Source organism: Triturus cristatus, chromosome 4_2, assembly GCF_964204655.1.
Source record: "Triturus cristatus chromosome 4_2, aTriCri1.1, whole genome shotgun sequence".
NCBI classification, from domain to species: Eukaryota; Metazoa; Chordata; class Amphibia; order Caudata; family Salamandridae; genus Triturus; species Triturus cristatus.
This window is the reverse complement of record NC_140586.1, coordinates 307,379,090-307,391,365: the sequence shown is the minus strand read 5'-3', so window position 1 is coordinate 307,391,365 and position 12,276 is coordinate 307,379,090. Positions and strand designations below refer to the sequence as shown.

At 45.3% G+C, this 12,276-nt stretch overlaps 1 protein-coding gene across 7 annotated transcripts in view; it reads right to left on the bottom strand.

Moving 5' to 3' along the window:
- Nucleotides 1-12,276, bottom strand: part of RALGPS2 (Ral GEF with PH domain and SH3 binding motif 2) — a 983,056-nt gene that overhangs the window by 89,741 nt on the left and 881,039 nt on the right. For all 7 annotated transcript variants that reach the window (XM_085601623.1, XM_085601627.1, XM_085601625.1 and 4 more), the window contains one exon: nt 4,585-4,690. In XM_085601623.1, coding sequence (XP_085457749.1) covers nt 4,585-4,690 — 106 coding nt within the window. The remainder of the gene's footprint in view (nt 1-4,584; nt 4,691-12,276) is intronic.

The following is a 12,276-nucleotide window of genomic DNA, read 5'->3' as shown; positions in this document are numbered from 1 at the left end:
CGGGTCCCGAATGTGCACCGGAGGAGTCAGCTTGCCCAAAGATGGAATGGAGGGCATTGTAAAATACACGAAGCTGGGCAGGGGACGCTCCAGAAGTAGGCACGTAAAACAGAGCCTTAAAGCGACGACGCTTCGGGTCCCGCGTCGCATCAGCCGACCGACGGGGAGAAGGCGAAGAGGGCCAGTGCTTCTTCACCTTCTTCTAGTGCTTTGACTTACCTGAAGACTTGGAGGACTTTGAGTGTGACGAGATGTTAGGGCTCCGCGACCGATCGAGACCTTCCTTTCGAGTGAGACCTGTAACACGGCGCCGACTGCCGGGCTTCCAAGAGCTTTCAGGACTGTTGTTCCTGCAAAGACTTTGGATTCATGGCTCAGCAGTCTGAACACGACTTTGAATCGTGGTCGCGCTCCAGGCACCAGAGGCACACGAGGTGCGGGTCCGTCACACACATCAGTTTGTGACAGGCCTCACAGGGCTTGAAGCCGGTCCGACGATGGGACATCCCTCGCCCACCAGGAATCCAAGACAAAAAAGTCGACAAAAGTCAAAAAAAAGCTTAGTCAAAAAGTGACTAAAGGGGTAACTCTCACCGGATCTGCGCTAGGCTGGCGTGAAAAAAGAAAGAACTGATGTCAGCGTGCAGGGGTGGCGTCTAAATCGGCTCGGTGATGTCATCCCAGCAAACACGACACCGAGGACTAATGCGGAGTCCACCAACACCACCTATCAACGCGCAGGGGCACTGCTACGAAAAAATTCTCTGGATCCAGTCCAACGCCTGTGGGTAATTGTAAGGTAAGGAATCTATAACTAACTGTCTCTTCCAGATTAGCTTGTAAAGGTCTCTGATTTTTGCTGACATTGAGCCAGCTTGATGATGGTACCAGTAATAGTGGAAGTTTGTCTGGGAAAAAGTGTTGTAGCAGCATCCATCAATTTGTCAAAGAAGACATGGTAAAACTACAAAAAGACTGTTACAGTAGCAAAGTTTGATAAGGACTAGTGTGAAGACAAGTGTCTTTGCTATGTGAACGGAAACATTTGGCCCGATTTTCCATATGTTCAATAGTTTAAACTGGACCACCGTGGCTGTTTGAGTTTTGAAAGTTTTTAAGTTCATTTGCAGAGGTTGAAGTGTAGCCTAAAATTTCTGGCTGAGGGTAGTGTGATCAGGATGTCAGTGGAGGAAATGGATGGAAAAGGTCTGGGGAGGGAGGCAGATATTGATGCAACAAAGAGCTCAATTATCTCAGTTTTTGATGATTCATCGCACATACTATCATCAACTAATAATTATTCGTAGGTAGCTGTGGGTCAGCACAAGATCTGTGTCTGGAAATCAGGAATCAAGATGGGAAACAAAAGAAAGATTTGGATACCATTTGCAAGGAGAAGGTAGGAATAAAGGATGGAATAGGTAATCTTGCCAAGGAATGAAGAGAAAGAAGTGGGAACCAAAGACTGACCCTTTTGGAATGTGTGCTGGTGTAGGGGTGGAGAACATTAAGCACAAGACTGTGCTGGAGCAATTGAAAAGATGGGATGAGAACCAGTGGAGTGTCGAACCTGTAATCTTGATATTGGAAATGGCAGACAGTACAGTGGATGATTAAAACGATCGATTGCTGCAGATAGTTCAAGAAGTATCAGAATAGAAAACAGGTGATTGTGTTAGACACTTGCAGGAGCAATTTGTTTTTATCATCTCACTTTCTTCCTAACTACCGCTTCACACTCTTCCTGCATTCCTCGCAAGGTCAAGAGGGTCAAACGGTAGTGAAGACAGGTGTTAAATAATTAAAGGTCAATTTTTCCAGATATTTTTTTTTTTTTTTACATGAATGTGAACAGAGAAGCAGGGCAACAGCTAGCAGGGCTGATAGGTCAGCAGAGTTTTCTGTTGAAGCATCGAGGGTGTAGGTCCATATTTAAGGAGATAACTGGCAGAGATGTTAGAATAATACATGAGCAGAGAAGAACAAAGGTTTGATTATTTGTAGGCTCCAAAGGAAAGATGACGAACATGAAGGGATGGCAGATTTAACAAGCATTGGTAATGCATCGGTTTTCCCTATGTAATGAATAAGGAGCTGTTTTCATCAACCATCGTCCGGGAGAAAGAACGAGGTCCCTGACAGATAGCACAGAATGGAGAGGATGTGGCACAGTGCCCAGAAGCTGCTGACTCGAGAGCTGGGGATCCCGGTTCGAGTCTCGGCAGCACAGCGTAACATCCTGTGATTGTATGCAAATCAAGTAATCTCCCCAGGTGATAAATTGTTATATAAATCTGCTGCAATAGTAAAAGGCTAAATATTATGAAAATATAGTTCCACCAAAGCAGACGTTAATAGTATTTCAGCAGCGGGAAACTGATAAGAGAAGTAGACGAGGTACAAGCATTGGTAAATGCAGGAAAATATGCTACAGCCAATAGAAATGGAAGTAAGGTAAGTGGCACGCACAGGAACCAATGAGAAGCCAATGAGAAGCCAGGAAACCGAGGCGGGGGGATTTAAGTCCCTCTTAAGTTTATATTAAAAACAACAAGTAAAACCTACAAATGAAGAATAATTCTACAGTAGATAGAAAGCGAAGGTAGAGAGCATGATGAAGCGTACGAATTGGAAGGAACATAAATGACAGACTAGAGAATATTATTCAGAGGTTACTTCTAATGTCTTAGATCTTTGAGAAAGTTGTCACAGGAAATAGAATATATGATAGATACCCAAGGGGAATGATATGCACACTAATTCCATGGGTTTGTCATTGAGAGTGGAGTGACCGCAGAAGATTAGATTTTGATAGAGGACTTTTTTTTTAAACTTTTTTTATTATTAAGAAATCAACATAAAAAGATGCAACAAAGACAAGTGCAGTGCGATAATCAACATTTCCAGATAGTCATAATAAGGTAGTACAATAAAGACAAAGCATAGTACAAGGTCCGCAGTGCAATCGCATCTTTCATAGTTTCAACTGTATTCCACACCTTAAATGTCTTCTCTATCAATCAATGATGGGGGGGGGGGGGGGGGGGGGGGGGGGGGGGATCATTACTGAAAGGGGTACAGAGCAAACCCCTACTTTCATTCCATGGGCCCCAGATTCTTGTCCATTTATGCAGGCAGCCCCTGCTTTCGTAAATTACCCTTGCTGCTCGCATGATAGAGGATTTTTATTCATGAGGGTACATGTAAGGATTAATGGATGTGGAGTATAATCTCAGTATCTCACTAATAAGGTGAGATGACAGGGAATTCAATATGGGCGTGGGGTCAGTAACAAGATAGTTTAAAAATTATGGGATTGAGTTTGGCGCATATTTGATAATGGGTCCAGATTGGGGAGCTGGAAGGAAGGAAGCAAACTTGTATGACCACATGGTTGGAAGAATATAGGTTAAGGTGAGTATCATAGGATGAGATTAGGTTTGTTTCCATGTAGGCGCATAGTGAGTGTTTTGCAGTCGGTGGTCAGACAGAAACTGAGCAAGAAGGAATAAGCCTAGGGTCACAGAGAATGAGTTAAGTGGAGGAGGGGTAGTAAATCCAAAACACATTGAGGAAGGTGACGATGTTTCCAAGTGGGTGATAAATAGTCACACTGTGGACAATGACTGGTGGGATAATACGAGCAAAGGGGAATTGAAAAGATTAAGTAAGGGAAAGTAAAATAGGGGTTGTTGCAGCCGAGAAATTATTTGGGGTGAAGAGCTCCGCTCCTCTGCCTATTTGAGTGTTCTTTGGGCAGTGAAGTGTGGCAAATTTGATGTGAATGGCTGTAGGAGTTGCAGTATTTTGGGACTGATACTTGACTTGGTAACAATTGTGGTGTGGGAAAACGAAACTCAAAATAATTGGTAAAAGAAATCTTGGAGCAAATGGACCAGAAATTATTCAAATAGAACTCGCAGACTATAGAGTTGTGGTCATGGTACTTGCATATCTGTTTTCTGTTTCACTGAGGTGGTTAAATGAGGTGGCATGACCAGAATATGCTGGACAACACTGTAGCAAATAAGGGAAAAGAGGAGCATGCAAAATAGAGAGGTAAAGGATGAGTGATTATATAGTGTAGCAGGAGCTGGCCATGAAAACGAAGTATTCTGGCAGGTATCAGGCATATTAGGAAGATGGCGCTAGTAACAGGATGTAAGAAAATGTTAGGTGGATCAACGCATTAGGTGTGTAAATCCATCTATGCTACAGAATGGTACTGACCTGGGTGCCATAGGTTTAGAGGTCACAGTGCAGTGTAATGTGGAAGAGTAAGGCTGCAGATCATTTTTTTGTTCAGTGTGGTAGCATTGTAGGAAATTAAGGTGCGAAAAATTCCAATGATGGGTAGACAGAGGTATCAATCTTATAGTGCTCGGGTTCAGGCAAGGTGTGCTGAGCACTCAAGACACCTATTTTCCTCCTATGCACCACACGTGTAATAATTCTACCCCACTGTACTCTAAACCAGATAATCAGACATACACTGGAGTTACAAAAACCTTCCAACAGTCTATACTAAATATGCCCTCCCTCCAAAGGACAGGTCACAAAACCTAAAACTTTGCTGGTACTCACCTTTCTCTGAGTCCGTGAGTAGAAAAAGGTCAGGATGCTCTGGGTCATCCGCCATCATCACCATCCACCCAACCACAGCCACACTTTTACTTGACGTGGACTTGAACTAAAAGAAGCAAAACGAGAAGGAAGCATAAGAGCTTGTGACTCCCTAGAGTGAGATAAATATCTCTGAATGATTACTTGCTTCACAGGATGCACTTTTGGATGTAAAATCAGAAAAGAGATATAGGATAATGCCAAAGAAATACGAATTACGCTCATATCTGACAATACAAAAAAGGCAAATAAATTTACTGTAATACAAGTTCCCAAAAGGGACATCTTCATTAAATTCATAAACGCTAAAATGTATATGTGTGTAAAATCCAGAGCCTTAATTTCAAAAATAAAATTCTTATCCAAGAGTAAACAAAATCAGAATTAAAACTAATTTCAAAAGCAAACCCACCTTAATTACCGCCCAAAAAATGAAGACATTAAAACAAATAAGCATAAGCCTCGTATTAAGAGAATTAGACTGGTTAGTTTTAAGTCAGCCGGTCTGAATGAGTCCTTTCAATGAGCTTTTCAGCGAGAAAATGACAAAAATTCAATAATAATAACAGGAGATATGAATTTTAAAGTTTTAATTGGGAATAAGCACTAGATGCCACTGATATTCTATGGACTGTCACCTAAGCAAGATTTCAGGCTGACTGCAATGGAGTGACACAGTAACCTGGTTCTCCTCTGTCAAAGATTTTACCTTCTAATTTAGTCTTAGTCCTACTGGCCTAGAAAAAAAGTTTTCAAAAGCTTCCAAACTTTCTTCTGGGGCCCAAACCGCCACAGGAGTACACTTCTAGAGCCCCGCAGGACCTCAGAGGAGGCACTTAGAGACTCACAGGTTGTCAGGCAAACAATCTTTCTGGTGGGTACTCTATATAAATGAAGATTCCTCACCTTGTGAATATTCCCCCAGACATCAGACTAGATCTAGAAACTTTAAAGTTGTACCCCTGCGTGCCAGTAGGTGGTGTCGTGTGGCTCCACGTTGACATTGTTCTGCTTCAGATTTGACAAGCAGACCCGCATATAAGCGCCACCTTTGAGTGCTGCGTCAGCTGCTTTCTTGGGATGTCCACACCCTCAAACGAGCCCATCACCAGATTGGCATGACCAGTGTGCAGATCACTCGTTGGGACCTTTGCTGATGGAAAAGAGTCCAGTTCACAGAATGGGGAGACAGGAGGATTGGTGATGAATCTGCAGTCACCTAAGAGTATCCACCAGAAAGATCATTACCAAATGTAAAGAACGTGTTCTTCTGATGGATACTTCAAGTTGTAACTCCAGATTCCTGAAATTGTGAATAGATACCATAGCAGCACCTACTCAGTTGGTGGGTCTGTGAAAGAGTTCAGACCAAAGTGTTTTGGACCTCAGAGTGGCAGCATGTCATGATCTCGTCCGCTTCCTCGCTCCCGACGGCCGGAAGCGAGGCCTTCCACGGGACGAGACTCCTCCCCTCTACTGGCGTCTCACTGAGTAGCGGTCTAGTGGCTGTGATCGACTCGGCCACTGTCATTGGCCGTCCCCCACTTCCGGCGGATTGTGTACTTTAAGCCGACGGACACCCACGCCGGTGCTTCGGATACATTCCACGGAGCTTCGCCGGATACTCAGGAGCTTAGCGAAGGCTCTAACAGCAACCAGACCTTCCGTCTGGACCGCGCATGGGCGCCTACAGCTGCTGTTTACCGAGACTCGGGTAGAGTCTCCATCGCCTTTTCTGTTCCCTCTCGTAGCGCAGGAGCGCTATCTTCCTTGCTTCTCCACGGCTCGTGCGATGGCACGGAGTCGCCCTTACTTTGCCCCTCCTTCACTAGCGCTGGTGCGCTTCCCCCTTGAGCACCCACGACTTGTGCGACGGCACGGAGTCACCCTTACTTTGCCCCTCCTTCACTAGCGCAGGTGCGCTGCCACGCCAGGTTACCCACGAGCTTCCCCCCTTGGACCGATTCCTGGTACCCATAAGCACACAGCACAGGAGCGTATGCTTCCGCCACGCTGACACCCTCTCTCGCCTCCCACCCTGAAGCGCTTGCCGACTGGTCTCATCTTTCCTGCGCAGGAGCACCACCTTCAGGTAACACTTGTAGTGAGCGATAACCAGGGGGTTAGTGTTTGCGTACCTGTGCCTCTGTTTTCCTTTCCTGGAAACCGCGCTTACCACTCTCCTCTCTGTCCTGATTAGGTGGGATTCACGCCCGACCCAAGACCCCGGTTGTTCACGAGAGACGCCCCATCCCGACACACCACCCTCACCTGCTTCGTGGCAGCCTCCCCCAGCTCCCTCTCTGTCCTGGTTAGTGCACTCGGTCCTTCCAGGAGGAAAAGGGTCCAGGAGGGGGTTGTCCTTGTCATCCCTGTGGGATCTCTCCACAACAGTAAGGTAAGAATTGTGGGGATCTGATAGAATGCCCCCTCTTGATGGACCAGTATGGTAAGGCAGTAGTGTTTCATGAATGTATGGACCGACGCCCACTTAGCCACTTGACAAATGTCAAGGACAGATACTCCACATTCTAGTGCAGTGGTAGCAGCCTTAGCTATGGTGGAATAAGCTTGTAAGCCTTTAGGAGGTTGCTTTTTTAACAGTGCAAAGCAGATCTTGGTGCAGAGAACAATCCAGCAGGAGGTGGTCCTTTTTTGCACTGCTTTGCTTTGGAGAACCTTTCTTATGATCGGACCATCTACCCAATGTTTTTTGGTGTGATCTATAAAAAAGCTTAGTGCACTTTCAGGGTCTAAATGATGGAGTCTCTCTTCCTGCTTAGAGCAAAGAATGCTGGAAGAGTGATAACCTGCCCAACATGAAATGGAGTGACCACTTTCGGTAGAAAAGAAGCTTGGGTGCTCAACACCAACTTATCTGGGAAGAACTTTGTGTAAGGTGGGTTGGGCCTGCAGCTTGCTAACGTGCCTTCCTGATGTTATGGCGACGAGAAAGATCTTCAACATCAGAAGTTTCAATAGACCACTGTGCAGCAGCTCAAAAGGCGTGAGCATCAAAAAAAGTGAGAACTAAGTTCAAGTTCCACTGTGGAATTACGAACTGGTTTGGCAGAAAGAAATGGTACGAACCTTTAAAAACATCACATCACAACAGGTGATCTAAATAAGGAAGGCTGATCAGGCAGCCACAAAAAAGCTGAAGGAGTGGAGAAATAGCCTATAACAGTATCCAAAGTAAGTCTTTGTGTGGCCTGGGACAAAACAAACAACTTTAGACAGCTTGGCTTGCAGTCTGGTGGGTGCTAAATCAAGCCACAAATGTGTCCCAATGACTGGTGTAAACCAATTTTGTGGAAGGATGCCTCGCCATCAAGATGACATCAATGACCCTCAGGGGAAAATATAAGGATGTCAACTGCTGCCACTAAATTTCCAAGCATGGGGATTCAAACTGTGCAGTCCTAGGTGCAGTACCTTGTTCTGCCGCTGAGACAGAAAAGTCTCATGTTGCGGCAGCGAGACTGGAGGACAGTAGGCATACAGGAGTCACAAGCTCTACTCAATGCAGAATGCGCCTCTGACAGATAGCCTTCTTGGTAACTCCAATGTGCAAAAGTGCTGGCATTGCACGTTTGATGGTGGGGAAAATATTGATACAGAATTCCCCTCATTGCTGAAAGATGGCCTGCACCATCTCTGGGTGCAACTGCCATTTGTGATCTGCTAAGCATTGGCAGCTGAGTTTGTTCGCACTGGCATTTAAAGATCGAGATAGGTGATTCATCACCACAGAAATTCCCCGATGGTCCAGCCATTCCCAGAGGTGTAGATCTTCTGGGCACAAGACCCACAACCCAACCCTGCTGCACTTGTTGAAGTGCCAACTGGCAGATGTTGTGTAAGAAAGGCTTGGCAGCACGGTGCAGGGAGATGGCAATGAGCAACCTGCCCATAAACAGGTGGACCTGAACATTATTTTGCCTAAGTGTTCAGAATCATTTCTGTGAGGGCCTCATTAAATGTCAACAGAGGTTCTGTATGATCCTGATCTGGTGAAGAACTTCAGTCAAAACATTAGTCTTCGCCTCCATATTGGGTAGCTGTAGGTCTAAGGGTTCTGCAACCATTTCCAGAACGACTGCAAAGGAGTCACATCCCTCAGTAGCAGGGGCAGTGTAGAAGCAAGTCCTGTTTCTGGAGAAGTATCCAGCCCACTGGCATCTTAGAGCCCTTCATACCAGTTTTGCTCATCGTATCGTGAGATATAATCATCCATTTCATCATAATTGTTAGAATCAGTCCCAAAAAAATTGCACAAAGTTTAAGCCCTACAGTGTGGTGAGGGCAAAGTGTCAGCATTTGAAGGATTGCCTGTTGGCTGCGTGCCGCTCAGAGCCAACCGAGTGTAGCCTCAGTCAGAGTGGGCTCCTTTTGGAGTCATAGCACAACGGGCTGCAAATTCTCCTTCGGCATCATTCTTGAATCAAAGGAAACCGTTGCAGGGGGTGGTGCGGGAACTTGAATCAGCACCGGAGCTGAACCTGATGTGGGTTCGAGGGGCATAGACATCACTGAAGATGGTCTAAATGGGGCCTGAAGATGGGCCAGAGGGAATTGGTAAAATGCCAAAGATATGCAGCATAGCATCTCGGACAGTCTCTACTTGCTGCAAGATCACTGATGGACCTGGTAACCAAGGGTGCATCGGGCCAGACTCTGAATCAAAGCGACAGAGATCGGGAGAGAGACCAGGAGGCCTGCCAACACACTTGCTGCAGTCCAAGAGTGGCAGAAAGGGGCTGATTCCCGCTTTGACTTTTTATGCTTTTTCTTGGACGTATCCAAGACAACGATCTGCCATAAGATTGAAACCTTCCGTTTGATTTCAACCACTTGCGGCGTGGAGTCTTAATATGTTTGGTGACAAAGTTTGGCCTCACAATCCTGTATGGGCTTTGGATTCATCTGGTCAGTCATCACTGGTCCTGGAGTCGTTTTGTGACCCTGTTCATCGGAGTCACACTTCCTGAGGGCCTGTCACAGACATCTTTTTGTGACAAGCCCTACATGTCTTGAGCCCTGGTGTCTTAGTGGGTGACATTGTTCCTAGCAGATTGATGAATTTTTTAATGAAATTTTGGTTTTGAACACCAAGGAGAAGATCTGCATCCATGTCTGAAGGCGCAGATCTAAAGAACTGACGTCAACGCAAATGGGTGGCATTAATATGTGGCTCCATTAGTCACTTCTGGAGCAGAACAACAATGGCACGGAAGAGCATGACGCATGTAGGAGTACTTCTCTAAACCACGAAACCGGTCCCAGGATGCTTGTTTCTCGTACAGGGAGGACCTGGCCTGGCAGTTTGGTCTGGATTGTTCCCCTGGGGATTAAGGTCATGACTGGTTTGCATATGGCTGGGTCCAAACTGGGGTGGCATGGTGAGCAAAAGAATGATGGAAGTAACCCAGATGTCTTGACTCAAGGTGAGTGTTTGAAAAGTTTCACCACTCCATCCATCATCTTGTTGTGTTTGCTAAGTGCGCCCTAAGTGGCCAAGGGTGCCCAGATGTGGGTTTCTTGCTTGCGGTGCCACAGAATTCAAGCTAGCCTGGCTGATGAAGTGTGATGCCCTTTAACCGGTCCCAGGATGCTTGTTTCTGGTCCAGGGAGGACCTGGCCTGCTCTGGCAGTTCGGGCTGGACTGTTCCGATGTGGAGGAGGATCGAAACTCATTTGCATATTACTGGGTAGAAACCGGGGTGGCAAGGTGAGCAAAAGAACAATGAATTTAACTCCGATCTCTTGACTGGGGCTGAGTGTTTGAAAAGTTTCAGCATTCTGTCCATCATCTTGTGTTTGGTGGTTTGACAAAAGCATAATTAATCCTGAAGTGACCTGAGAAAGGCTTGGAAGCAGGAGAGCCTCGCTATGGTACAATGTAAGAGGGGTCTTGGTATCTTACTGTAGGAGTGACTGCAGGAATTCTTGTTCAGATGATAACAAGGATATGGTAATGGACTGCATCTAATTTTGTGTAAACCGACTAACAATTGAAAAGTTGTTGCGAAAGCACTCAAAAATGTCTGGTGGCGAGATACTATAGAATGATCATAGGAGAGCGGCAGTTGTGACTTATAACCCCAACAAGGCCTTGTCCAGCATTGATAGCGTTCCAGTACAAAGTGTCTCTTACAAGGACCTTAGTTCACAGCTGCAAACTGAGGCCGCAATATGCACAAAATCTGAATTTAACTACCTAAATGATTGTTCTGAGAACAAGCGATGCATAGACTGTTACCAGCCTTTGTACCAACTGCATGTCCCCGTAGAGCTTGTGGAATCTACGGCCCTTTCTAAATGGTTCTGGGATTTCTCATTGGACAGTGTCAAGGTGGTCTGTGGCATTGTGTTTTGTCAGAACGGACTGCAGGATGACATGTTTAATAAGAGTTTACTATTGTCGTACAATTTACCCTAGGTCAGCTAGAGAACATAGTTTGTTGCAAGTGGAAAGGACAGTGTGAGGTGGGGGCAGAAGAAAGGTCAGCAAAAACATGCTTTTGTAATCCTCAGAGAGTCCAGAGCTTCTCCATAAAAATCCTAATGAAAATCCAAATGAGGGTATCGTCACGAAAACTATTTATTTAATGTTAAGCTATTTATTAGGTGCTTCTAACATAGTTACCTTGGCGCCAAGCACATCAAAGCGGATCTCCTTCAGATACAGGACATTCACAGATATGGAGTGGGCATAAAGCCTACAATGCTGCAATTAGCCAGGTTTTGAACTGCTTACTGAACTTTAACAGGTTCTTTCCTCAGTTCAAGTGGAAGACTATTCCACAACTTTGCTGCAGATACAGAAAGGCCCTGCGACATAGAGTGGATCTGCAGAAAGGGGGAATATTCAGTTAAAAGACCATAAGAAGTGTCTAGCGGGTTTTGCTCACTAGAGCGATTTAAATGTTATCTCCTGGCTGATTGTAGCCAATGCAATTTCTCAAAAGCCCAAGAAATTGATTCAAATGTCTTTATATATTTGAAATCATTCTGGCTGTGGCATTTTAAATCATCCACAACGTGGCCAACGATTTTGTTGGCAGATCGAAATAAGCAGAATTACATTGATTCAACCTCCTGGACACAAATGCATGAATGCGTATGTATCCTTTACGGGGGCAAATGAAAAAGTAAATAATCCTTCTTAATAACCTTAGTTCAAAGACCAATCTGATTGTGTCCGATTCTCCGTGTTAAGTCCCACAAAACAAGCACAAAGGAAGCTATTGTGTGCACCCCGCTGCGGACACAGGAAACGACGGGTTTGATTTCAGAATGGAGAAGATATTGCTTTATACTGTCGGTTGAGCAGAATTTAGCTTTTAACAGTTGTCTGTAGCAACTTCAATCTGCCACATGGGGGCACTCGGATTCCACAACCGGAGTGCGCCTGAATAAATGGAGCAAGCGAACGTTTAGCAAACGTATACCAGACACCAGAAAATATGCCGAACAGCAGGAGAATCCCAAGCGGAAGTAAACATTTAACGATTCTCCAGCGAGATGTTATCAATAGATGCCAGGCTCCGAATTCACCCCTGAAGCAAGCAGATTATTCCAGAATACTTTTTACAATCGTTGTTGGAGGGGTTTCACGCCCCATGTATTTAAATTTAGGGGTGGTGGTAT